This window comes from Oryx dammah, unplaced genomic scaffold (assembly GCF_014754425.2).
Source record: "Oryx dammah isolate SB20612 unplaced genomic scaffold, SCBI_Odam_1.1 HiC_scaffold_15, whole genome shotgun sequence".
NCBI lineage: Eukaryota > Metazoa > Chordata > Mammalia > Artiodactyla > Bovidae > Oryx > Oryx dammah.
The window spans coordinates 41,929,187-41,957,165 of NW_024070199.1; the positions used below are offsets into that span (position 1 = coordinate 41,929,187).

The following is a 27,979-nucleotide window of genomic DNA, read 5'->3' on the forward strand; positions in this document are numbered from 1 at the left end:
CCAAAGAATTGATGCTTTTGAACTGTGGTGTTGGAGAAGAGCCCCTTGGATTGCAAGGAGATCCAACCAGTCCATCCTAAAGGAAATCAGTCCTGAATTTTCATTGGAAGGACTGATGCTGAAGCTCCAAAACTTTGGCCACCTGATGCAAAGAACTGACTCCTTGAAAAAGACCCTGATGCTGGGAAAGATTGAAGGCAGGAGGAGAAGGGGACGACAGAGGATGAGATGGCTGGATGGCATCACCGACTCGACGGACATGAGTTTGAGTAAACTCTGGGAGTTGGTGATGGACAGGGAAGCCTGGTAAGCGTGGTAAGCCCTGGGGTCGCAGAGTCGGACACGACTGAGCGACTGAACTGAACCGAAGGAATCTCTTCCCAGGTGGCGCTAGTGGTAAAGAATCCGCCTGCCAACCCAGGACAAGTAAGAGATTCAGGTTGGATCCCTGGGTTGGGAAGATCCCCTGGAGTAGGAAATGGCAGCCCACTCCAGTATTCTGCCGAGAAGCCCAAGAACAGAGGAGTCTGTCGGGCTATGGTCCATGGGCTCGAAAAGAGTCAGACATGACTGAAGACTTAGCGCAAGCACCAGGGCTAACCGCGGAGCCGCGGGTAGAGCGGGCGGGCAGCCAGGCACGGGCGCGCGAGCCGGCGCTCAGGCGTTTGTGCTCAAGCTCGGACGCGCGTGCGCGCGCATACTCAGGGACCCGACAGCCGGAAGCAAAGGGAAGTGGTGGGGTTGAACCCGGGTCTCGCGCATGCGTGCGCCGTACAAAGCATTTGGCGGGTTTTTCCGGGCTATTCTGTTTTGCTCCCATCACTGAGAAGCTCTACAGTGGCTTTTAGGAAGTAGGACGTTCCCCCCAGGAGAACGAACTTCTCAAGCTTTCTGTTTTCTTCCTCTAGGCGTTTGAGGGCTTCCAAAAAGAGAAAGAAAAAGTGTTTCTCCGTGACTGACGACTGGGGCCTTCTGACCGCCTGAGGTCTTGGGCCATTTGGTCACTCTCCGCCTCAGGCCCTCGGAAGGTGAAAGGATCAGAGGGACCTCGTTCTGCTCCTCGATCTCCACTCTTGGGGGTTTCTTGGCGTCAGGTCGGAGCTAGGGTGGGCCCGGCCCCGGTCCCCTTCCTGGGTCATCATGGCTGTGTCCGCCCAGCTCTTGGTGGAGGAGTTGCAGATCTTCGGCCTAGAATGCGAGGAGGCTGTGATTGAGAAATGTGAGTTCCTTGCCCCTTCTCTGGACCCCACCCCAGGTCCACCCCCCCTGCTCGGTTCCGAGGTTCACCTCCCCTAGATGGGGCTTGTCGGTGTTTGTGAGATGAGTGAAACTGAGTTTGAGACTTTGAAATGCTCACAGGGTACTGCTTGGATCCCAACTGAAAAATAAGAATGTGAAGAATGATTTTCAGTAAGCGCAGTTGCACAGAATTTGGAAAATGTTTAAAGCTCAACAGCAAAGCAAGAGATGTTGGGATTTTGAAATGTAGCTTTTTATTCCTGGCTCCTCCCTTTCCAGCCTACACCTAAACTTCTGCTGATCCATCACTTCTCATCAAAACTGTTGGTGGTCTGTGCAACTAACAGTCCCTGACGTGGGTTCCTAAAATTAAATTTTAGCTTTGCAAGGAACTTTAAGGAGCTTGTCAGCTAATGCTGACAAAGTTTACAGGTGGAGAAACCTATTGTTGTTTAGAGGCTGCTGCTGCTACTGCTGCTGCTGCTGCTGCTGCTGCTAGGTCACTTCGGTCGTGTCCAACTCTGTGACCCCAGAGATGGCAGCCCCCCAGGCTCCCCCGTCCCTGGGATTTTCCAGGCAAGAACACTGGAGTGGATTGCCATTTCCTTCTCCAATGCATGAAAGTGAAAGTGAAGTCGCTCAGTTGCATCCAACTCTCAGCGACCTCTGCAGGCTAGGAGTGTCCAACTGTTTTACGACCCCATGGACTGTAGCCTGCAAGGCTCCTGTGTCCATGAGATTTTCCAGTGATTGGGTTCTCATTTACTTTTCCAGGGGATCTTCCCGACCCAGGGATCGAACCCATGTCTGCTGCACTGCAGGCAGATTCTTTACCACTGAGCCACAGAGAAACAGATAAGGAGAGTTAATTGCCTGAGCTGGTCTGTGAAGCACATCTCCTGCGCCCAGTACTCCGTTGTATTGATGATGCTCTAGGGCAGTGTCAGGAAGCAAACTCTTGGGAGGTGTGGAGTTACCGGTTTTAGAATCAAGATGATTCATGCATCTACCTTTACCCTTCATCAGCACATTGAACTTCTTGAATGCAGACGTTAATTTATGAAAGACTGGAATACTCTAAATTTTTATCTCCAGGGCATTCTCTTCTCAACAGGAGACTTGAATGAGAAAACCAATCATAGTCAGAAGTTTATTTGGTGAGCCTAGAGTCAAAACAGTGTTCTTGCCTGGAGGATCCCAGGGACAGGGGAGCCTGGTGGGCTGCCGTCTATGGGGTTGCACAGAGTCGGACACCACTGAAGCGACTTAGCAGCAGCAGCAGAGTCAAAACAAGAGAAATTAGTTGTGTGAACTAAGTTTGTAAAGGCTTCAATCCAAGATGCCTGCTGGTTCCATTTCATGTAGGACTACCTTGGCAGTGATGTTGGAATTCTAGACTTGTACTTCATAATTGCTAACCTCACCTGGACCTTAATATTGCCTGACATATCATAACATATTTCCCTGATCTGTTCACTCTGAGTCTCCTGTGGGAGACATTCATCACCTGCTCCTCCTCTGACAGTCTTCTGTCCCACGCTCACTCTCAGCTGATGAACTTACTTTCTGTTTCACTGGGAAAAATAGAAGGACCTGTGTCTATGCTATATTCCTTGCCTCCTCCCATTACAGTGAATAAATTCTCCATATTTCCAGCAAAAGCCACACGCTCCACTTTAGTCTTGAATCCCATCCCTTCTCTCCTCCTTAAGGACATCACTTCAGTAATTCTTCCCTTTCTTATTTTCTATTTTCTCTCCGTAAGATATTTTTTCCTAGTAGCCTAGGAATGTGACTCTTACCCCAACCTTTAAGTACTCCATTGTTGCTCCTTCCCACTCCAGTTATCTTCTCCCAGTTACAACAAATCTTCTCAGAATGATGGCCTTCAGAGTTTTCCTCCTTAAGCCCATTTCAGTCAACTTTTTCATTCCCACCACTTCACTGAAACTGCTCCTCCCAAGGTCACCAGCGACCTTCACCTGCCCAAAGCCACAGATGCATTTTTCAGTCCCCCTTTGGATGAGCAGCAGCATTTGATGCCGTTCATCCGGTCCTCTTCTTTAAAATGCATTTTCCTCTTAGCTGCTTGGACATTCCTCCTGGGTGTTCCAACGTGCATGTCACCACCTTTTAGCCTTTGCAGATTCCTCTGCATCCTAAGCCCCAAGATACACTCAGCTCCTTGATGATCTCGCCTGATCTCATGTGTTTGCTGGTGGTCCCCAAATTTATAACTCAGCCCAGACCTTTTGCCTGATCTGCAGGCCAGTCTGCCTCCCACATGTCTCCAGCTGGAAGTCTGATTGGCATCTCAGCCTCAGGTGTCTGAAGCTAAGCTCCTGCTCCCTCTCCTCAGAGTTCCTCCTGCTGCCTCCCCACCTCAGTTAATAGTAACTGGCCCCTTCTAGAAACTCAGGCCAAACCCACAGCATCATCCTCATGACTTTCTCTCTTCACACCCCACATCCGGTCAGCAAATCCCAGTGGCTCTACCTTCGGGATGCTTCCAGTCTAAGGTCCAACCATTTCTCCCCTCCTCTACTGACACCACCTTGACCCAAGCAGCTGTCATCTCTCACCATGGATTTTGCCATGGTTCTCTTAATTGGTCCCCCTGATTCTGCCCTCATCCCCTTCCATCTGCTTAACACAGCAGGCAGGGTGACCCTGTTCAGTGGAAGTCAGGTTGTGTTACTGTTCTGTTCAAACCATCTAGTGATTTCTCAGCTTGCTTAGAATGATTACAGGGGCCAACGATCTGCACCGCCTTTACCCTTTCAGCTTGTCTCTGTCTCCTCCTTCCTCTTTGCATCCCAGCCGTGGAGGTCTTGCTTCTCCCTCAGGATCCTTGCCTGAAAGCTCTTCCCCCTCAACACTGCCTGCCACACTCCTTTACTTCTTCCAAGTCTTTACTCAGATGTCATGCCCTCAATGAAGCCTTCCCTAATCACTGTGTTTAAAATTGCCAGCCCCTCCCCCCAGCCCCCTGGTCCCTCTCCAGACTTTATTTTTTCTACAAAACACATTTAACCAGCTAACATACATTTTTTACTTATTTGGTTGTTTTCTGTCTCTCCTCCATAGTGAGCAGTGAGAACAAGGGTTTGTCTCTTTGTTATTCACTGCTATTAATATATTCTTGTGTCTAGAACAGTGCCTGTCCCTAGTAGGTGCTGAATAAATGACTATTGAATAAATAAAGGATTATTTTCACTTTTCAAGGTGAAAGCCACAAGAAATGAACTAAGTTCTTATGTGTCCAATTTCCCCCTACAGTGGTAGAACTGTGCATTCAGTATGGACAGAATGAAGAGGGAATGGCCAGCGAGCTTATAGCCTTCTGCACCAGCACACGTAAAGACTGCCTCACCTTAGAGACCCTGAATTCTTTTGAGCACGAGGTAAGAAGAAACTGTAGACAAACTAATAATGTAAATTTCTGTGTCTGCTCTGTCGGAAGGTGGAGTACTGTATTGAGAAGAGTGTGTACCTTAGAATCAGACCTGGATTCCAGTCCCAACGTCAGCATGGACCACCTCCTTATTGACGCCTAACCTCAGTTTCCTCTTCAGTCAGTGGTCCCCATGATGGGTATTTTTTATGGTTATTGAATGAATTGAGAATGGTTATAAATCCCTCCTAAAACTATGCTCAGCAGGTGGTAGTTCTTCAGCAAATAATTGGTGTTAATATTAGAATTGTTATGTGTTGGAGAGAAACAGTGACAGGTTAAGTCTTTAATCTTTAGTTTATCATGTACATCTTCATTCTTCCTTTGAGGAATTTTATATTTTCGATTATGTTTCAAATGCCCATTATTACCTCATGACTGTGGGAAACACTTCCTCTATTACTTGACTATGGAATAATATATTCATTATCTTTTATTCCTCAGTTTCTGAGCAAAAGAGTATCCAAAACCTGGCATGGCGCCTCCAAGGACAGAGGGTACAGGCACGCTGGAGCCAGAGACATTGTCTCCATACAAGAGCTGTATCCTTTTCTGCTCAAGGCCCTTGAGCAGTATCAAACTACATATTGTATTTTATCATTTGTCTATAGTTGCATGTGTAAGTTAAGAACAAGTAATAAGAGATTTCCTTGGTGGTCCAGTGGTTAAGACTCCGAATTCCCAATGCAGGGGACATGATTCCATCTCTGGTCAGGAAACTAAAATCTGGTGTGCCACATGACATGGCCTAAAAAAAAAAAATTTTTTTAATAAATAATTTTTTGAAAACCACAAAAAACATGAGAACAAACTCAAATTTAAAAAAAAAAAACGCAACAAGTAATATGCCTAGTATTCAGATTTCTTATTTGATCGATCCTTGCCTTAGATTTTGGGTGGAAGTTTATTGTTTCTCTTAACCAACGTTTTTAGAATTGAGGTGGAGGAGGAAGAGGAGACCCTCTTGAACTCTTACACCACACCCTCTAAGGTACGTGTACCCTGTTTGGAAATTGCATTCTACACGTAGCATTTTTTTTCTTTATTCTAAAAATATCAGCACAGCATTTGAAGTTCTGAAGGAGAAAATTAGCCACTCATACAGTTCCTACTCTATTTCCACATATGCATCTTCCTTTCCGATCATGTGCGTAGATGATTTTACATGATGGCCATCCTTGTGGACACATAGTTATCCTGCTTTTTTCAGTGAGCATATCATAAAATTTTTATCAATGTAGTTTCTCTATAATTACTCTTTTTTAATGGGTGTCTAGTTTTGTCTCAAGTGGAGGCACTATAACTATTGCTTATCCAGTTTAGGTGTTGGACCCCACAGTAAGAGGTGGAATAGAGCAGTGGAAAGGCACTGTCCTCAAAGCCTGAGTCAAAGACCTCAGTCACCTTGAGTGAGCTGCTTTTATCTCTCTGAGCTGCCATGTCCTTTCCTACATAATCAGGGTTCATTCATTCAGTTACTGAGCAACTACTGTGTGCCAGACACTGGATGAACTGGTGGATGGAGCAGGCAAGGTTGTGCTCTGCCCTCAAGAAGCCAGTAGCCAGCAGGTAATACCCTGTGATATTATCTTGAATATCTTGAAGGGCTTGAAAACTAAATGAACATGTAAAGTGCCAAACCCAAAGCAATGTATTCAGTAATCATAGTTAGTCTTTATAGAAAATGAATTTGTGGCAATCCTTAAACAAGGAGCAAGCCTTAATCTATCAGGAGCAAGCCTTAATCTATCAAAGTAAATTATACTGTAAGAAAGAAGACAATAGGGGAATTCCGTGGCAAGAACTTGGTGCTCTCACTGCCAGGGCCCTGGGTTCAGTCTCTGATCTGGGAACTAAGATCCCACAAGCCACGCTGCACAGCCCCCCACCCAAAAAAAAGAAGGAAGGAAAGGTGAGTCATTTAAATGTGCCTGTGGAAAGCAAGAAAGCTAAAATGTTCACAGCATCAGAGTTGTTCATATTTGGGAACTGACTCGTGGTAACTCAGCTCTCAGTAGACTGACGCATAAATCAGATACAAATTTACTTAATTTACTGTTGAAGTATACACCTTTCTGATGGCTGAAATACCATATTGAGGACACCCCATTCCTGCTACAAAAGTACTCAGGAGGCTCAATCATAGATCAGAGTTTGGCCATGGAATCATAGCTAAGAGATGAGCTGAAATGAGTGAACAATTTGAAATATGCATCTGGAGCTCAGAGGAGAGGCAGACTGGATCTGGGGTAGAAACAGGAAAAAGACCTGAACAGTGCCCAGCACGTGGGAACTCGGGCATCAGCGCAGCACAATGACAGGGTCAGAGCCCAGGGCTGGCCTTTCCCACCCAGACTGGTGCCAGGGGCAGGAGGGCCCATGCTGCAGAGGTGAGTATGTCAGTGGTCTTAGCTTGTCATCATTAAATATTTAACTTGTGCAATGACAGCTATTCTTTTTTTATTTTTTAATATTTATTTATTTATTTGACTGTGCCAGGTCTTAGTTGCAGCATGTAGGATCTAGTTCCCTGACCAGGGACTGAACCCAGGCTCCCCTCCATTGGGAGTGCAGAGTTCGAGCCACTGGACCACCAGAGAAGTCCCACCAGCTACTCTTTTGCTCCTGTGCTCACCATAAATCTTCTGGTTGTAGTCCGGCTCTCCACATGTCCTGCCTGACAGAGAAAGATGTGTCAGCCTGAGGATTTGAGGTTCCCATGCTGCTGGCATCTTTTTTCTAATAAGTGAATAATCTGGCTATAATTTGGGTTCCTGTGTGCTGTGAGGATGAGTTCCCCCCAGAGTATGAGACTGCAGTCCCTCTGTATGTCTCATTATGGGTGGGTAAACCAGCCTGTAGTATTAGCAGTGAGTCTCCTGAGCTTGCTGCGAGTGAGCACACCCCAGGAACGTCTCGAGCTGGTTTGCTGACACAATCAGGCTTCACCACGTGGCTGAGGGCTGAGCCCCAAGGCTCTGCTCTTTCCCAGAGTCCTGTCCTCTTGCTTCATCCTGGGAGATGGACCTGAAGCTCTGTAGCCCCCTATATATTAGAAGGGGCTTCAGGAAAAATAGTTTGAGAAAAACCTATTGAAACCATAAAATCTTTGCCATCGTTTGGCCCAGTAATCGCTCCTAGTAAGAATCTCTTGTAAGAAATTATCCAAATTCCAGGAAAAGCTACATGTGAGAGTGAGCACCTCAGTATTTGTTGTCTCCAGAAACAGATACACCCAACAATAGAGAAGTAGTTACGTAAACTATTATATATCAATTCCATCAACACAGCTACCAGAAAGGATGAAGACTGACAATGTGGGAGAAATGCTCAGAATTAATATAGAGCAAAAAACTCAGTATATACAATACTTCAATGAAGGATCATATTCAAACTAAGATTATAACTATTAGAATTTTTTCAGTTGGAAAAATATTGAAATACTAGAAAGGAATATTTTTAAATGGCTATTGTATAAGTGTGGTACATAAGGAAGGGTCCTTTTAAAATCTAGTTTCCATTCCAGCCACTTAAGGGTGGTTTCGAATCCTGCTTTCTCTCTCCTTGCCTGTCCGTAGTCACCCTGTAGGCAGCTTTGGTGGCATAACCTAAACCCGCAGCCAGGAGGAGCTCAAGGGCAGGGGAACGCCAGCCAACTAGCCGGCTGCCTGGTTTCCCTCCAGCCGAGGATTTTGTCTTTGCTCAACCACAGTCCGTTGTCCCAGACTCTGGGGAGCAAGGGATCTCGGGATTTGCCGGTTTCACCCTCCACTCCAGGCATCTCTTTGGATTCTTGTTGATGAGCAAAACCACCCAGAAAACAAAACTGACCATCAGTGAGGCGTGTGCTAAATACTCTCCAAGTATGAGCTCACCCGTGTTATCTGCCTGGAGTCACTCCCTTCTTTAATTCTGAAAATGTGTGGTAGACTTTGCCAGAATAAATAGTAACGTGGTCCCATCCCTTGACAGGAAAATTGTCCGTGCAGGTTAAAACTATGTGTGTAGCCAAACTCCCAGCTGTGGTAAAGCGGAGAGGTGGGGAAGGAAAATGAACACGCGAGCAATTTGACAGGACAGATCGCCTGCTTGGCAGTCCTGTCGGGGGATGTTGTTGGCATTTGTTTCTTAGTTGCCTCCCAAATGGAGACAGCGTACTGCCGAGGACTGTATTACAGTTGCTGAAGTCTGAGATTCTGCTTGAAAGATGGGGCCTTCAGAAGAAACCCAGCCCTATGCGGTCTGTGCCCTTCATCTGGGCACGTCCTCGCTTTCTTCCTAAGGATATGCATGCTTCACTTAGCAACCCGGGTCTCGAGTAACTGTGCCCTTCTCCTGCTTTGCTTCTAGGGTTCTCAGAAGCGAACTATCACCACCCCAGAAACCCCCCTCACAAAAAGAAGTGTGTCTGCTCGGAGCCCCCATCAGCTCCTCTCACCGTCAAGTTTCTCTCCAAGGTATGGATCCTGCTAATTCAGCTGTCAGGCAGCAGGCCCGCCCTCCCCTCTCTCTGGTTACCTGGTGGAGGCCGACACTACAGCCTGACTTGCGGAAGAGAGGTGGACGTTTCCCTCTGCAGTCGACTGGCTGGAAGGCTGATTGCTCCCTCCCCTCCACACCCCTCATCCTGTGTGGAAAGTTACTGTTTCTTATTGGTAGTTAAGGAAACTCACTTTCCACCCTCTTTTCTAGGGCTCATTTCCTAGCTCAGAAACTGATATCTCCTACCGAAAACAACCTATCTATTCAGAAGTCGGGGAGCCTGCGAGTCTCTTGCCAGGAGGAGGCTAATAGGTTTCCACCTGCTTCTGTTAGTTCATGTATTGTTGGGTTTCTTTCTTTCTTCTTTTTTTTTTAGGTATTTATTTTTTAAAAAGAAAAGCACATATCTTTGTTCATAATGTTGCGTAACTTGTTGTTTGTTCCCCACTCAGGTTACAACTAGTTGCTGAGAGTTTCTTGTCCGTGAACCTACCCCAACTTCATTGGTATTTTATCCCTGCTGCCACTTCTGCACATAAATCCACAGGGATCACGTGTGACTTTTGGAAATCCATAAATGACACGTGTTCCATGAGAGACTTCCATAGTGGGAGCTCTGCTGAGGAGAAGAAAGGGCTTTAGGTGCTGCCGTATCGGGGTGGGGCAAAGGAACGGCAGTGTGAACCACTTAGGGCGACACTGGCTGCCGGGAGTCGCTTCTAGACCAAGCAGAGCTTAAGACTTGCCAACCTAAGACTTTCTGTCACATCAGAAAGGAGGTGATGGGGACCTCCCTGGGAGTCCAGTGGTTAGAACTCAGCACTTTCACTGCCGTAGTCCCAGGTTTGATCCCTGTCAGGGAACTAAGATCCCACAAGCCACTTGGTAGGGCCAAAACACACAAAAGAAAGAACGGGAGTGCTAGCATTGTTCAAGATCAGAGTGGGGTCAGATTCTTCTTTTTTTCTTCAATTTTTTAATTTATTTATTTGGCTCGGCCTAATCTTTGTTGTCGGAGAAGGCAATGGCAACCCACTCCAGTACTCTTGCCTGGAAAACCCCAATGGATGGAGGAGCCTGGTAGCTGCAGTCCATGGGGTCGCTAGGAGTCGGACACGACTGAGCGACTTAGCAGCAACAGCAGCAGCAGTCTTAGTTGTGGCACGTGGAATCTTTAGTTGTGGCATGTGGACTCTTGGTTGCAGCTTACAGGATCTAGTTCCCCGACCAGAGGTTGAACCCCGGGCCCCCTGCATTGGGAGCACAGAGTCTTAGGCCCTGGACCACCGGGGAAGTCCCCTGAAAGGTAGTTGGATCCCGAGGGCGGATTTGACTTTAGTGTGGCCCACTCCTGCTTTCAGGAGTTTTCACCCTGGCTTCCGAATAGAACTTTGTAGACTTAGCAGGGCATCTTTGGATGCACAGAGATGGCTGGTTACAGAGTGGTTCTCGTAGGGGCCAGCACCATGGCAGCAGTTCTGTTCTCTCAACAGCAAGACTTTGAAACTTGCAGATCTGTTTGCAACAGGCCCCGCATGAGCATCTCCCTGGGTTAAAGGGCCGGCTGTAATGTGCGCCTCACAGAGCTTCACAGGGAGGAGCTTGGCGCAGTCGAGATGCCCTGCCTCGTCATTCTGTAATGCACGCCAGTAAAGCTGACATCAGAAACTGGCTTTGTAATTTATGAAAGTCACTTCTAAATTATTCAGGTGGAGGCAGCAGTGGAGGCAGAGGTCATTAGTCGAGCTCGTTTGCCGCAGCCTCTGTGCAAAGGAGGAACTGGCAGCACCCACTGTGACAGTGCCCACGTAGAACTGGCTCCCGCAGGGCTTCAGCGCATTAAATGAAGCCTGTTGTAAGCAGGCCTCTCGGTGCACTGTTCACAACCAAAGGCTTAGAAGACCTTGCTGTCCTCTAAGCAGATCAGCAACACTCATGTGTCCCTGGAGGTGGAATTTATCAGCGAGTGAGGAGAAATACGAGAACTTGCCGACTGAGACTTGGAGAATGGGAGTGTTTGTTCACTAGCTGACGGAATTCATTACCTGTCCACCTCCAGAGACACTGGGGAAAGCTGATTCCCTTTCATTTAACTTCATTTTGTTACTGTTTCTACCTTGAACTATATCATGAGGTGTTATGTGTACACAGAGCAACTTTTGGCTTATCCACAGTTCCAGGCTCTGATGATATTCTAACAAGTGCTAAAAATTCATAAGAAAGAAAAGAGTACTCGAAACTGGCTCTTTAATCAATTCAGAGTTTGGGTTTTGTTTTACTTTGTTAGTTTTAAGCCAGGAGAAGACCTTTTAAACTGCGTCTCTGTGTCTAAGCTTTTCTAAACACGTTTGGTATTCCTCAACCCCCCTCATTCCTGAAATTCCTTAAAGGTCCAGAATGTCCAACCCCATTAAGCTGATTAGATTTATAAAATGTGAGGCCAGGCTGGCATGCCTCCAATCCCAAATTTCCAAGAGGTAACCTCATCTTAGACTCCTCTCTCCTTTTAGATATGAATGCGGTAACGTTGATGTCTTTTGCTTCCAATCAGCGCTACTCCCCCTCAGAAATACAGCTCGAGAAGTAACCGGGGAGAAGTGGTTACCTCCTTTGGCTTGGCACAGGGGGTGTCTTGGTCCGGGAGTGGAGGAACTAGTCACCTCAGCCTGAAGGTCTTGGGACATCCAGAGCCGCTCACCCGGAGCTACAAATACATGTTTCAGAAGCTCCCAGACATTCGAGAAGGTATTTGTTTTTCCCTTTGACATTCTGGAGGGTATAAAATCACCTGGAAGGGCTTGAATCAGTAACAAAGTGTCAGCTAGGCTGGTAGAACAAGTTCAAGGTTGCCTTTGATTGATAGATGTCCTCTGGGCGCCCCTATTAGGAAACAGATATAAGATGACCACTCCCCACCACTCCTGAATCACAATCACTTTGCTAAGAAAAAGCACATAACCATTTCCCAGTAACAGCCACTTGAACTGTGTAAAGGAAGCCAATTACAGTGTTAAAGGAAGCAGAGACATTTATGGCTTCTTCCTTGGAAAGACTGGAAGGCTCTTTGGGTTGTTCTTGGCTTCCCTGAAACCCCCCTGACCACCTGAGTAAGAGGGAGGCTGGGGAGGGAGCCAGGCCGACTTTGGGACTGTGACCTCATCCGTGACCCCCTCCCTCCCCCCTCCATGGCCAAATGGAAGGCCAGGTTCAGCAACCAAATATCAGGCAATTGGCTCGGGCTTGAAAAACTTACAAACCGGCTGGTATCCTCGGCAGCCTGCCTGCTTCTGTAAAATGACTGACTTTAATGTTTTACAAGGTGCTGTGTTTTCTCTGCTTGGCAAGTAAAATGTCTTAAACATGCTTTTTCCCTCTGGGATTTCAGTTCTGACCTGTAAGATAGAAGAACTTGGCAGTGAACTCAAGGAACATTACAAGATTGAGGCTTTTGCTCCCATTCTAATCCCAGCACAGGTAAGAGTTGTTCTAATAGTCTTTTCTGATTGATATTGTTTTTTTAAATCAATGATGAAAAGTCAGCCTCCGGCTTGCTTTTTACTAACTGTCTACCTTCTAGTTAGAACATCTACCTTGGATGAATTTGGTAAAATGGGTTATAACTGCTGCCTGGTTTTGTGACCAGATTAGGTCGTTTTCTTTGTGCTTGGGTTAGAGTCTTGCATGTAAACAAGATTGAGGGCCTTAAGCACTCAAGTGTCAGGATATGAGAACAGCAGCAAAGTGAGGATTTCCAGAAATGGTGACTCATGGTCTCTCCCCTTCTGTGGTCTCTGTCATCAGGGATCAAGTGCTGTGAACAGTGTCTACGTCATAGTTTAATCTGGCTCGTGTATAGTGTTTTCTCGATAGCGTGTACTTTAAGGGGAGATGTGTTCTCAGAGTTTCTTTACGGCGCCCCTGTCACATATTTGCATTCAGAGAATGGCCAGCGGGGGAAGATATGCAAAACCATGTCATATAAGGAAGATTCGGGGGAGTTGGGAGGAAGTAGTGGAGGGGAGGCTGGGTTGTACGATCTCTTGGGGAAAGATTAGACTTCCTCGGTTTGCCCCCGGGAGTGAGAACAGGATAGAGGAAGCCACCGAGAGAGGAATTTCAGCTCAGTTTAATGAAGAACTTCCTGTTACAAGGCGGTGTGGTGTGTGGTTAAAGGATATGGCCCTGGAGCCAAACATCTGGGCTTCAAACCCACACTTTGCCCACTGTTTGACCTTGATTAAATTATCTAACCTTTCTGCTGCTGGTTTTTCTCATCTCTAGTATGGATGCAATAATAATATCCACCTCACGGTTATTGTGAGAGTTAAGTGAGTTGATACACATAAGCCTTTAGAACAGTGCCTGGTATTTAGTGAGCCCAGTAAACCAGAGCTGTCATTAACAGTTATTCAGGAGACGTGTGAAGAAAGAAATGGCAACCCACTCCAGTATTCTTGCCTGGAAAAGTCCATGGACGGAGGAGCCTGGCGGGCTGCAGTCCACGGGTTTACATGACTGAACACGCATGTCTGAGGAAGGTGGAGGGAGATGGATGGGTTGGTAGAGATAAGCTGGTGGAACTTAAAAAAAGAGAGAGAGAGATGTGAGTGGGCTGCCGGTGGGGACGGTGGGCTCGAGGGCAAGTTCCCCTTCACTGGAGATGCTGTGGCTCAGACAGCCACTTAGAGGGACTGAGGCATTAGATGGTGGGCAGGCTAGATGCCCCTTAAGGGTCCTTTCACCCCTGGGAGCCAGTGATGATATTTGTGGTCATCTTGGGCTCAAAGTGATGCACCACCAAAAACATGAGTGCTGTTGTTGGAGGTCTGTTTTGCTCTCCATCATGCGGACCAGATTTTAAGCTCCTGTGTCCCAAAGACTTGTTCTCCTGTGTGTCTCGGTAGGAGCCCGTCACCCTGCTAGGCCAGATCGGCTGTGACAGCAATGGGAAGCTGAACCACAAGTCGGTGATTCTGGAGGGAGATCTGGAACATTCCTCAGGCACTCAGATTCCAGTGGATCTATCTGAGCTCAAAGAATATTCTCTGTTTCCGGGACAGGTGAGATCAGGGCCGTGTCTCCCCTCTGGGTGCGGCTATGCTATTTGCTCCTGGTGTGTGTAGTGGATTGTGGCCAGGTGCCCCACACTTTTGACGTCTGATGCCAAGAGGTGTAACTGGAGCTCAGGTGCCAGAGTGGACGCCAGTGTGGGGGTTCCGATCCCCTGTGTGCTCCGACCTTGGCTCTGGGATCTGCCGCCAGACTTCAACCCCAGCTCCACCCCGCAGGGCGTGACTGTGGCGATGTTACTTAACCTCCCAAACCCAGAGTGTCCTGATCTGTGAAATGGAAGTGATAATTCTCACCTTATAGGAATGTTGTAAAAATGAGATCACCATGTAAAGCATAATGATTATTACACTAATATAACCCCCTTCATTTGTTTTCTAGAAAAACACCCCCAAGTTTACAATTACAGAATGAGAGTGGCTGGACAGTACTTGTAACTCTATGACAATAGCTTATCCCAGACCTGTTGATCACGTCTGTCTGCTGCCTGCCTTTCAGGTGGTGGTCATGGAAGGAATCAACACCACGGGTAGAAAACTCGTTGCCACCAGACTCTACGAGGTACAGTGTGTGGGCTCCTCTCCATCCTGGAGCCCATCCTCTGTAAAGGCCTGTTGATTCGCTTCTCAATTCTCTGTAGGGTATGACCTACCTCTAGGTCAGGGCTTAGCAAACTGCTCCCCTAAAGGGCCAGACAATACATATTTCAGACTCCACAGACCTGGTCTTCATACGGTATCGACTCTGCCATCGTAGCACAAAAGCAGGCACGAACAGCCCATTATCCGAAGAGCATGGCTGTGTGCCAGTGAAAGTTTACTTATAGCAACAGGCGGTAGCTAGATTCGCCCGTAGCTTAGCAGCCCCTGCTCCTGCAGTCATCCTCTGCCGGCTTCCAGGGGACGTGGAAGAAATAGCAGCACGTGTCCTCCCAGGCAGGACACCCATCCTGCAGTCGCCCGCTTTGCTCCTGCTCTTTCCTGGGTGTTTTTTGAGTTTAGCCGTGACCTCATGCTACCAGGTGTCTTGGCCACTCTGAGCAGTAAAGAAAAAGGGAAGGGTCATCAACTCTGTGGTCTTCCCTGGTAGCTCAGCTGCTAAAGAGTCCACTTGCAGTGCAGGAGACCCTGGTTCAATTCCTGGGTCAGGAAGATCAGCTGGAGAAGAGATAGGCTACCCACTCAGTATTCTTGGACTTGCCTGATGGCTCAGCTGGTGAAGAATCCACCTGCAATGCTGGAGACCTGGGTTTGATCCCTGGGTTGGGAAGATCCCCTAGAGAAGGGAAAGGTACCCACTCCAGTATTCAGGCCTGGAGAATTCCACAGACTCTGTAGTCCATGGGGTCTCAAAGAGTCAGACACAACTGAGCGCCTTTCACTTTCATCAACTCTGTGGGCTTTTAGCTGCAAGGCGCAAGACACCCACAAACAAGCCCCCATTCAGTGCCCACCCTGTTCCTGACCAGAGGCAGAGCCTGAGGCAAAACCTCACCACAGTTTTCTCTCCTGTTTGAAGGGTGTGCCGCTCCCGTTCCATCAGCCCGATGAAGAGGATGGAGGTGAGCCAGACTTCCAAGGGTATTTTGCCAACATTGCCGGTGGAGAGGGGTGGGCTAGGGTCTGGAGCACAGTTCCTCTGGCCCTGGGAAAGCTTCAGAAGCTGAGAGAACCGTTCTGGAGCTCCAAGGGCGACTGCAGATTCATGGGTTCACAGGCCCTTTGTGGAAGGCCAGGGCTCTGAGCCTGTGTGGCTTGGTAGCCTTACCTCCTGTGCTCTGATTCCACAAGAGCTGTCATTTCAAGACTAATGTTTAACAGGTGTTTGAAGGTTGCTTTGAAAAAGAAAACAGTGGAATTCCCTGGCCATCCAGTGGTTAGGACTCCAAGCTCCCAATGCAGGGGCACAGGTTCCATTCCTGGTTGGGAAAGATCTTGCATGCTGTGCGGCCAAAAAATGAAAGGGGAGGGAGAAGAAAAGGAAAAAAACAAGAACAGGGTAAAGAGCACCAATTTAAAAAAGAATTCCTTTAAATGCCATGTGATATCCTGGACAAAGAAAGGGGACATTAGTGGAAAACCAGTGACATTTATAAAGTCACAAGCTAACAGTAACATGCCAGTATTAATGCCTTCGTTTTGATGAATGTACCCTAGTTATGTAAGATGTTAGCATTTGTGGTTGCTGGGTAAAAAGGTGTACATATGGGAACTCTGGACTCTGTTTGGGACATTTCTACAATTCTAAAGTTATTCCAAAAAGAAAACTGTATTTAAAAATTAGACACATTTCTCAGGAAGCCTAGCTAACCTAGATGAGAAAAGATGAACATTTCAGTAAACCTGGCTTCAGAACAATTCCAAGCATTTTTGTAAGCAGAGCAGTAGGCTGTTGAGGATTAGCAGGAAGATAGCTGATGTTAGCTGTATTGTGAACACCCCCTCCACGTTAATATTGTGTGAGGTCATTCTTAGAGGCGGCCTGGAATTGGGAGCAAGATTTAGGAGTTTATGACATTGCACATTCTCTCAGGAAGTAAGTGTTTATGGAAGCTAGAGTGCTGGTATTGAATCAAGTTCAGGTAACAAAGGGAACAGACAGGGCTGAACTGCCCGGAGCCAGAGCTGTGCCAGGGAAATCTTTGGAAGCAGTTGAATAAGTTGGTTTGGTTTTGTTAACAGTCATTTATTTTTATTTATTTATTTGGCGGCACTGGGTCTGCATTGTGGCATGCAGACTCTCGTTCTCTGACCAGGGATCGAACCTGGACTTCTGCATTGGGAGTGCAGAATCTTAACTGCTGGAAGTCCCTGAAAAAGTTGTTAATAGACATTTTGTGAGCGAGGTGTTGGGCTCAACACCTGGGTGTGGAGACACGGAATACAACATGGACCTGTCCGCCGGGCACTCACCGTCTACCTGGGGCCGGCATCTCCTGGGCTCCTCGGAACTGAATGTAGCTTTGTCCCTTCCCCTCTTCACAGCACCAGGATTGCTCTCCTCCTTGAATTCTCTGTCTTAGTTCAGTTACTGCCACGCTCGAGGAACAGTGGCCCTCATTCCTGGAATATATTCCTGAACATATTACTTTATATGGCAGAAGGGACTTTGCAGGTGTGACTAAGTTAAGGCTCTCGAGATGGAGACTGTCTAGGTGGGCTCAGTGTAATCACAAGGGTCCTTATAAGGAAGGGCGGGAGAGGGCGGGTCACAGAGATGGACACGTCAGGTTCTGGCTTTGAAGATGGAGGAGGGGCTGTGGGCCAAGGATGCAGGCAGCCTCTGGAAGCTAGAAGGGGCCGGGAAAGGATTCTCCCCAGAGCCTCCAAAAGGAATGCTGCCCTGTCCACACCTTGATTTTAGGACCTCCGACCTCTTGGACTGTAAGATAACAAATGCGTATTGTTTTAAGCCACCAAGTTTGTAGTAGTTTGTTACCAAAACCATAGGAAGCTAATAAAGCTGCCTGTTAAGAAGTCCAGGATCATTGGATTTGTTGTTGTAAGCTACAGAACCTGGTTCAGAGTAACTTAAGAGAATTTGTTAGGGGAAATTCAGCACACAGACCGGACAAATGGTTGGAACAGGCTTACAGCCCGGATCACGGCTCAGTAACACCAGGTAGCAGGGAGTCCTGGGCTGTACTGACCAGGCACCTCAGCTGGATGGGTCAGCGCCAGTCTCTTTTCTGTCCTTGGATAGTACACCTTGAGATTCTGGAATCCAGAGGAGACAGTGAATGGCTTAAGCCGGTGCATGCCTGCTCTTTGGCTGTGGAGGACGGTGCACCTAACTTACATCTCCATAGGGCAGAGGGTGCGGGGAAGGGGACCTTATGGATGCCAAGGCTGGTTTTCTAAAAGGAAAGCAGATGCTTTGAGGAAAAGGGCACCCCGAAACAAGGCGCTGCACCCCATAACACGAGAGTCTTCCGTCCTAAGCCTTGCCCCCTAGCTTGTCTTCCTGGACCTCTTGATGTACCAAATTCTCCAGCTGCTGTCACCACTGATGGTCCCTCCCACTGAGCTCGCAAACCTCAGTGCTATAGGGGACCTGCCTTGCCCTGGCTCCTGAAAAACTCTACTCTCAAGGGTAAGCAAAGTCACAAAAAGACAAATACCATATGGTTCCCCTTAGATGAGGTTCCTAGAGCCGTCAGAATCATAGAGGTGGTTGCTAGGGACTGGGGGAGGGGGAGCAGGGAGTTAGTGTTTAATGGGTACGGAGTTTCGTTTTTATGAGATAGAAAGAGTTGTGGAGTTGAAAGGTGGTGACAATTGTACCACATTATGGATTTATCTAATACCACTGAAATGTTGACTTAAACATGGCTATGATCAGGAGGAATTTCCCTGGTGGTCCAGCGGTTACACTGCGAGTTTTCACTGCTGAGGGCACAGGTTTGATCCCTGGTCAGGAAACTAAGGTCCTGAAAGCCATGCAGCATGTCTCCTCCGCCCCCCAAAAAAGTTGAGTTTTGTGTTATATGAATTTTACCATCAAAAAGAAGAGAAAAACCACGTAAGCAAATGTCACTTTGATCAATTCTCTTAAGAGTCCCACTTTCCTCCCATCATCTCTGGAGTTCTGTTTGCTTGCGCACTTGGCTGTGTGCAGCTCATGGAGGGCTCTTTGAGGACAGAGTGAGGTCTTATTCCTTTCAATTCCCAGAGTTGCACCTGTGAGACTCTTGAGTCCCGAGGCATCTTGCCCTCATTGTCCTTTCTCCCACCATCCCAGCATCTCATCAACACCTTAACAATCCTTTCCGGCTTAGATTCTGAGCAGTTCATGGTCCTGGTGGCCTGTGGGCCATACACCACATCTGACAGCATCACCTTTGACCCCCTGCTCGACCTGATCACCATCATCAACCGCGATCGACCGGACGTCTGCATCCTGGTAGGGCCCCTCCGGGGACAGTTCACCTAGGGAGGCACTGAAGGAAGAATGGGGCGGGGGTAATCTTAGAAAAAGGTCTGATGAGGTTCTAAATTTTTAGAAGAGTGTCAAACTCTCCTCCTTAAAAGTATTTCTGAGTTCTTGGTCTCCCTCTTTGGCGAGGTGTGCGTGGTCTTTGTTTGTTTTAATGTTTATTTATCTGGCTGCACCGGGTCTTAGTTGTGGTGCGTGGGGTCTTTTATCTTCATTGCAGCATGCAGGATCTTTAGCTGTGGCCTGTGAGATCTAGTTCCCTGACCAGGGATGGAACTCGGGCCCCCTGCATTGGGAGCAGAGTCTTAGCCACTGGCCCACCAGGGAAGTCCCTTTGTGTGCATGGTCTTAATCCAAAAGCCCAGGGTGTTTTGCCACCTGCGTTGATTTTTTCAGTATTTCACCTTTTGTCTAATTACTCCCATCTGTGAACTCATCTCTTTTGAAAGCTCAGAGTACTGCTTCTTGGAGGTAGATTGCCCTTGCTGGGTTGAAGGGGGAACAAAAGCCCAGTATTATAGGAGGCAAAGCAGCCAGTGACGGCCCAGTGTGCCTGTCCATCCAGGAGGCTGTGTCCTTCTGCCTGTGATATTGGCTGGGCACCACCCCCACCCACCTGCCAGTGTCCCAGGTTGTACAGGCAGCCTTGGAGGGAGAGATGGACCCTGGGCAGAGAACTGCTAGGATCGGGTATGTGAGGGTACTCAGAGGCACGTGCAATTCTGATGTGTTCTTTTGGTACCTTCGTTTCTCCACTTCGGGCTGATCTGCAGTTTGGACCTTTCCTGGATGCTAAGCATGAACAGGTTGAGGTAAGTGGCTGGGGCTGGAGTCAGGGAGAGACTGGGTACTCGGATTCAGTCAAGGCCTCACTGTTACTTTCATCTCTTGGAGTTTATCCTGCTTCTGTAACAGCCTAAATGAATCCCTGTGGCTGATCAGAAAAACATTATTGCAGGGCAAGTTTAATAAAGGTACTGAATGTGAGGGCTTCATTTCACCAGAATACAGAGCCATCTGGAAGCTGGGGAGGGTGGAGAAGGGGATCCAAATATCTGAGTCCTGGTCCCCTTCATGTACACGTGTGGCTCTGGGGCAGGAAGGTGGGGGAGGTGCCCATGGTCCCCCGGAGCTGTGCCTGTGAAAGCCCTTTCCTGGCTGCGACAGCTCTGGGCCCTGAGTGTCACTGTCCTTTGAACTTAAAACACAAATGGCCCTTCTGGAGGGGTTTCTTTGTTTTTTTTTTTTTTTTAATTTTCAACTGCTGGGTCTTCACTGCAGTGCAAGCTTTTTTCTAGTTGGGGCAAGCAGGGGCTACTCTTCACTTTCAGTGTGCAGGCGTCTCATTGCAGTGGCTTCTCGTTGCGGAGCACGGACGCTCGGGCATGCAGGCTTTAGTGGTTGCGGCACGTGGGCTCAGCCGTTGCAGTTCCTGGACTCTAAAAGCACACGCTCGGTAGTTGTGGCACACAGGCTCAGCTGCTCCTTGGCATATGGGATCTTCCCAGACCAGGGATCTCCTGCATTGGCAGATGAATTCTTTACCGCTGGGCCAGCAGGGAAGCCCTCTCAGGAGGTTTACCAGCCACAGCAAAGGCTTCAAAGCTCTCTTCCTACTCCTCCCCTCGGCTCACCATCAGGACTGATTCTTCCCTGACCTGCTTGCCTGCTCCCAACTAGACTCAGTTCTTGAAAGGACAGAGACCTTTGTCTTGTGTATCTTTGCATCTCCTTCAGCTCCTCACCCAGCATCTGCCCCAAGGGCCGTCTAACCAGCACTCAACGAGTGAATAGACACCAAACATTCACCCTGTAAATCTTTCTTTTCTTGCAGAGCTGTCTGCTGACGAGCTCATTTGAAGATGTTTTCAAGCAATGTCTCCGAACAATTATTGAAGGAACACGAAGGTCAGCATTCAAAATACTGGGCAGAACCTTACATTTCCTGAGTTTCTCCAGGGCTTCCCGTTAAGAAATTGAAACCGTTCAAAAGTCGTGGTAATTCCCATCCTTATATCCTTTTGAACTGCAGAGATCAGCTAGAACCCTTAAACTTCAAGCGCGCCGACCCTGAGTGAAGAGGCATCTTTGTAAAACACAAAGATAAACACATTTGAAAGGACAAGGCTGCCCAGACTTTCGCTCTTCCCTGGCTCTTTCTGTATTTCCTTCCTTTTCTCACTCCCTTTTGTAGAAATTCATGTTCCCTGGGAATCTTCCCAGGGTGGGGCCAGAGAGTATTTGATGGCTTACAGCACAGAGTCCCAGGGGGCCTAACATCTCCTGTGAGTGAGAGTTGGAGGGTGAGCCCAAGTCCTTCCCCGAGTCCTGGTTTCACGGCACCCCGCGACAGCTCATACGTGGGTGGGACGCATGAGGGTGGGGATTTTGAACCCTTGCCACGGACTGGAGGGACGGGACTGGGAAAGGTCATAGCGGTGATGAGGGCTGGGCAGTTCTAATTTGAGAGAAAAGCCGCTATTCCAGGAAGAGCCTAAGCCAGAAGTAGAAAGTTTTTCTGGAAGCTGACACCCCCATTTCCTGTCGCTCCCCTGCAGTGCCCGGGTTCGAGAGAAGCTGCTCTTGGTGGTGATCTCCTCCTCCGGGGATCTGCCTGCCAGGAGCTGAGCTCATCGAAAACAAACATTCCTGAGGCTACGTGTAAAATGCGTCTGGAACAAGGGTGGTTTTTGAAACAAGATGTATAGTCTTCCGCCCTTGGCGGTAAGAACTGATCCCAGCAATGATTAGCTGTCATTCTACCTTCTGTCCCAGCAGGGTAGGCCTCTCGGACTGGGGAAAAACTCAACCAACCCCAGAGTCGAGGGGCTCGGATCGTGCGGTGTGACAGCCTGCAGCCGGGCCTGCCGCTCCCTTCTCCCTCCCCCACTGCAAGTGACACGACAGGTGTCTTCCCTCTGCACCCCCAGGGCTGTTTGGGACCCTGAATGAGTTTGTCAGACCTGGAGGCTCCTCGGGAGATAAACCCCTGAAAAACAGGGGCAGGCTTGGTGTCCCTGTTTTGTCAGCCCTCGAGTCCCCTCCGGGAGAGGCGGGGACCGCCCCGCTCGCCAGCCGAGTGCTTTCCATTTGAGATGGGGTTCTGTTTTTGGTTCCTCACCCCATGTGGTATTGACAGCAGTGCCACACAAAGAACAGACCGGGCATTGTTGCCCTGGGGGTGAGCTCCCAGCACCACCAGGCACTTTCATCTGCAGCCAGAATGCGCCTCAGGGAGAGGGGCTGCCCACCCTCCCCAAACAGTATAAAAATGGCCCTCTTTGGGGGGATTTATTTTTACTCTGAGAGGTCAGCAGCACAGAGCACTGAGCCCATTTATCAGTGAAAACCAGAGCCCATGAGGAAGCGCTGCCTCCCTCCTGGGAGCCCAGCAGAGCCCCGGAGCTTGAGGGAGCGGCTGCGAGGCCCTGCCCACCATGATGTGTGAAGTTGTGCAATGCTCAGCATAGTTGGAATTTTCTCTCGGATCCCTCCCCCTACAACCCATGTATAACCCAGAGCAGGAGGCCCGTTTCCTCCTTAACTGTTGCTCTGCCGGCTCCTGCGAGGAAACAGAGCAAGTCCACATCTTAACAGCGGCCGGCTGCATTTCTTGGCTCTTTTGTCCATCACAGACTGAGCCCCGGGGGTCTGGAACACACACTGTCCCCTCCATGCCACCCCCCGCTCGTTTGCCAGGCTTCCGTGCCCAAATTGGTAGTCTTGGATAATCACAGGGACTTTTCAGTGGCCAAGGAGCAGTAACTAGTTTGCTGAGCACCTTTGGTCTCGAGGTTCAGATTTTCCGCTGCAGAAGTATCGGCTCACGCTTTGAGCAGGTACGATAAACAAGTGGCACGTGTATGAACATCACCAGCACCTTTATCCCACATGAGAGGCAGCTGTGTCTCTATACCTGCACAGGTGGGTACCTGCCTGTACCCACCTTTGGGAAGCCATCTCGTCTTAAGCAAGAGAGGGCACTAGAAGTGAAAGCTAGTGGTGAGTGGTGGTGGTTGTTTAGTGGCTAAGTTGTTAACGACTCTTATGATCCCATCGACTGTAGCCTGCCGTGCCGGGCTCCTCTGTCCATGGGATTCCCCAGGCAAGAATACTGGAGACGCAAGAGAGGCAGGTTCAATCTCTGGTAGGGTAGATCCCCTGGAATAGGAAATGGCAACCCGCTCTAGTATTCTTGCCTGGGAAATCCCATAGACAGAGGAAACTGGCGGGCTACAGTCCCTGGGGTCACAAAGAGTCAGACACGACTGAGCAGCTGAGCACGCACAGGGATCGAGCCCGAATCTCCTGCTTGGCAAGTGGATTCTTCACCACTGAGCCACCAGAGAAGCCCAGCGGATGTTAGACATGCCTCCAAAATAGCACCTTCTGCCACAGGCCCCCCTGCCAAGGACAGCGAGGGAGTCAAGGAGTGGGTCCTTTCCCTTCTCGTGTGTGGCTGGAGAGGATAAAGCGTCGGCCCCTAAGTTATGGGGTTTTTCTTCACTTCTGTGTTATAACCCTCCACCAGAGGGAAGATCTGTCATCTCTGCTTTTACTGTTGCTGTTAGATATTTCTTTCATGTTTGTCAGACACTCAGCTGAGGAATAAAAACCAGCACTGATTCCCTGTGTGAGGCGGAGGGGCAGGGAGGGGGCATGGGCTCTGGGAGAATGCACCGTTTCTCCCGCTCCTGGATCCAGTCTGCCTGCCTGGTCCCTCCCGAGGGAAGAGCCCCCAGTCAGGGAGGCAACGGGACCCCTAAAAGCCACATCTGTTCACCCAGTGTGAAGCGTCAGGACTTTGGCTTCAGCTCTTGGTCTGAGGAAAGTGAAGATGTATCAGTCTCTCAGCCATGTCCGACTCTCCAAACCCATGGACTTCAGCCCCCCAGGCTCCTCTGTCCATGGAATTCTCCAGACAAGAATACTAGAGTGGGTTGCCATTCCCTTCTCCAGAGGATCTTCCCAACCCAGGAATCAAACCCGGGTCTCCTACATCGCAGGCAGATTCTTTACCACTGCGCCATCTGGGCTCTGAGGATTTCTAGTTACATCCTTGTCTTTACTGATTTTCTAGATCTCTGTCTCGTCTTCCCTTTTTCTACTGGTCGTCCTCTTCCTCTCTCAGTAGAACATGACACGGAGCTGCGAGAAAGCATGTCCTGAGCTCGTCGAGCTGGTCGTGTGATAGGACAGACCGTCTCTCACACCCAGTACCCTATGGGGAACAGCACCCCCTCCTCGTGGAAGAGCTCCGTTCTGAGCATCCCCCTCGGAAGCAGGCTCTTGTCTGAAGCCCTGACACTTGGAATCTGTCACCTGGCTATGAGCTGTGTTCATTTTCCTTCTGACCTGTTTTGTTTTGTTTTTTGCAAACCAGCTCCGGCTCCCACCTCATCTTTGTCCCGTCGCTGAGAGATGTGCACCATGAGCCCGTGTACCCACAGCCTCCCTTCAGCTGCTCCGACCTGCTTCGAGAGGACAAAAAGGTACACACTTCCCCTCCTTAACAGCAGGCAGCCGAATGCAACGTGCTGGCGGCGACCACCCAGCTCCATCTGGAAGTGGAGGGTGGGGAGATGGAGCGCCTGATTTTCAGCTTCTCTTTATCACAAGCACATGTGTTAATGTACTGTGTGTTGGACTTCCTGTGGTCTCCCCAGCCCTGTGGACCCCCCACTTGCCCAGAGAAGTTTCTAACTTCGGCGCGCTAACACCTGCCCTGCCTGTCTCGTTGCAGCGAGTGCAGCTCGTGTCCGAGCCCTGCACCCTCTCCATAAACGGAGTGATCTTTGGTTTGACGTCCACCGACCTGCTGTTCCACATGGGGGCCGAGGAGATCAGTAGGTGAGAAGGGGGTTCCAGTTCCACGGGCAGTTGTTGGCCCTCTAGACCCTGGTCCTGTCCTTGGCCAAAGGCCTGCTGGGCAGTCTCGAATGGACAGTCCCTAGAGCAGCACTTTCTGCTGAACCCTTTGGCCACTGAGTTTCTCTGTACCCAAAGGGGGTGGCGGGACGTGCGCATGTCCATCACCACTTGTCTACAGTGTTTGAGGCCCTGCAGGGCCCCTTCCATGCTATTTTTGCCCTTAATTTCTAGTCATAGACATTCATCTACTTTGCTTCCTTTGCCACTTGTGTGACCTAACCAAGCTGTCCGTGCACGTGGCGTGACTGTATTTACCCTGGAGGGTGTTCCCCCTCCCAGAACAAGGTATTACTCTGCAGGGAATCAGACACTACCAGGTCTGTTGAGCCGGAGCTCAGCGGTTCAGTTCTTCCATCACCCGTGATGGGAAGGAGTGTGGAGCCATTCGTGTGTTAGGCGAGATGGGTGTGTGCAGGTTGGCTCTGGTTGGAGGTGCAAGGGTCACCCAGCTACAGCTGGCCCCTCGAGGGGCAGACCCCATGTGCTCTCGCACGGTGTGGGGCTGATGACGGCCTGCCTGGGCCCTGATCGCAAGGCGTTCCCGCTCTCCCCCTTCTCAACCCAGTGTCCTGCTCAACAGACTGAGCTGTTTACAGACACGTCTTTAAACTTCCTCAGAGGCAACTTCCTGTCACACACCTTGGCCACATCGCTTCTCTCTAGTTTAAGAAATCCTCCCCGAAGAGAAACAGGTGCTGAGAAACAAGTTTCCACATTCTGTTTCTTGCTTTTCTTCCTTCTACAGTTCTTCTGGAACTTCAGACCGGTTCAGCCGAATTCTTAAACACATCCTGACCCAGCGGAGGTGAGCCCGCCCTATGGGGCATCTGCCCGTGCCCGGAATGCTTTGGAGTCAGAGAGCTCGGACAGATTTGACCTCAGGAACCTTCCCCATGGAAGTGAAAGTGGCTCAGTCGTGTCCAACTCTTTGCAACCCCATGGACAGCAAGGAGATCAAACCCAGTCAATCCTAGAGGAAATCAACCCTGAACATTCATTGGAAGGACTAATGCTGAAGCTGAAGCTCCAATCCTTTGGCCAGGCCACCTGCTGCAAAGAGCCAACACATTGGAAAAGACCCTGATGCTGGGAGAGATTGAGGGCAGAAGGAAAAGGGGCGACAGAGAGTAAGAGGGTTGGATGGCATCACTGACTCAGTTGACATGAGTTTGAGCAAAGTCCTAGAGATGGTGAAGGACAGGGAAGCCTGGCCTGCTGTAGTCCATGGAGTCACAGAGTCAGACACGACTCAGCAACTGAACAACAACAGCCTTCCCCAGGCCCCACCAGGGAGCTCCCTCCTGGCATGACAGGCCTGTTCTGTCCCCCAAATACAGAGGGAAGGGAGAGGCAGGGTGTGACAGCCTGGAAACCAGCGGCAGAGAAGGAGTCCGTCTGGGGATGGCTCCCAAGTCCGCTGCTGCTGACTCTCTCTCCTCTCTGCAGCTACTACCCGCTCTACCCACCCCAGGAGGACGTGGTCATCGACTATGAGAACTTCTACCTCTACGCTCAGCTGCCCGTCACCCCTGACGTCTTCATAGCCCCATCAGAGCTGAGATACTTCGTGAAGGTGGGTTTGAACTCAGCCATTTCCCAGCAATGCCAGAACCAGTTCCTTTCTGGACCCCTGGCACTTACTCCTCTCGGGTCTGCTGGTGGGGACAGTGGCCTTGTTCCTTTGCGGGAGAGGGGAGGAGAAAACAAATCTGTTAGTATAGTGCTTAAGTAAATGACGCGCCCTTGCTGCCTGCCACTACCACCCCATCCCACCTGCGGCATGGCACTCAGGCAGCCCAGCCTGGGAGCCCCGGAGGCAGCTAGGAAGGCCCTCTAACCATGGCGCTCACCCACAGCCACCTCGGGTGACCTGGGCTTGCCTGTCCCCTCCCCAAATTCTGAGGTGAGCTCCCAGCAGCTCTGGGGCACATTCAGGTTTGGGCCCTCGGGGAGGAATCTACCCCATCAACCTCCTCTTGCCAAACCAGAGCCAGTCCGACCTCCAGGGGTAAACCTTCTTTCATGCTGTGAAACCAATAGAGCAAGTCTGTCTCCACGTTTGGGAATTGGCTGAGTCACCTTCTTCATTTTGTTTTGGAGACACAAGAGGGACTCAGAGTTTTCTAGTAATAAATTAACATATTGGACCGAAGATGGTTTTTGTTTGCCTTCGTTTCCAGTTTCTGTAACATCCTCTGGGGCTGAACCCTTAGATGAGTCCAGCTTCTTCACATCCATGCCCATGGTTTCAGCCTTTCCAGACCCATAGTCACTCTTTCCTCCCCTCCAGGACATCCTCGGCTGCGTCTGTGTGAACCCGGGGCGCCTCACCAAAGGGCAGGTGGGGGGCACCTTCGGCCGACTCTACCTCAGGAGGCAGACCGCGGGCGGTGGGGGGCGGCAGAGTCCGTGTGCTGCCGCCCAGGTGGTCAGGATCTGAGCCACCGTCCTTCGTCAGCCCTGTTGCGCAGGCCTCACAGGCGGGCCTAGGAGTAACCCTCTGATGAGATCTCACCCGTGGAAGGGGCCGGGGCCCTGCTGGAAGGCCTCAGGCAGCTGGTCCCCATCCCTGAGTCCAGCTTCTCTGGAAGAAAACTGTTGTTTCTTCCTGGACACTCGGAGTCCAGAGAGAACTGGCCGTGCGTGCACCATGCTCAGGAAGGTCAAGGCTTTACGATTTCATATATGAGTCACACAGAAAAATAACTTTTGGAGAAATAGAATAAATTCTGTAACTTCTGCATTGAATCTGTCTTCTGCTCCTTCTTTTTCCTGGTAGTGAACAAAGAATGTTGCCTCCTTGACCTCTGTCCAGAGAAGCAGAGTGTCTGTCACGCTGGGTTTCCGCCCAGCCCCAGCTCTGACCCT

The 27,979-nt window shown here is 49.5% G+C and overlaps 1 protein-coding gene across 1 annotated transcript; it reads left to right on the plus strand.

The window, feature by feature from the left end:
• Positions 1-749: 749 nt before the first annotated feature.
• Positions 750-27,859, plus strand: POLA2 (DNA polymerase alpha 2, accessory subunit). Its single transcript, XM_040256223.1, has 18 exons — positions 750-1,219; positions 4,519-4,643; positions 5,138-5,235; positions 5,627-5,684; positions 9,044-9,150; positions 11,727-11,920; positions 12,561-12,649; positions 14,080-14,235; positions 14,744-14,806; positions 15,764-15,806; positions 19,023-19,147; positions 19,954-19,992; positions 21,015-21,088; positions 24,564-24,672; positions 24,924-25,030; positions 25,857-25,916; positions 26,558-26,684; positions 27,402-27,859. Exons 1-18 carry the CDS (start codon positions 1,141-1,143, stop codon positions 27,549-27,551), a joined length of 1,803 nt encoding a protein of 600 aa, XP_040112157.1. The 5' UTR covers positions 750-1,140; the 3' UTR covers positions 27,552-27,859.
• The last annotated feature ends 120 nt before the right edge of the window (positions 27,860-27,979 follow it).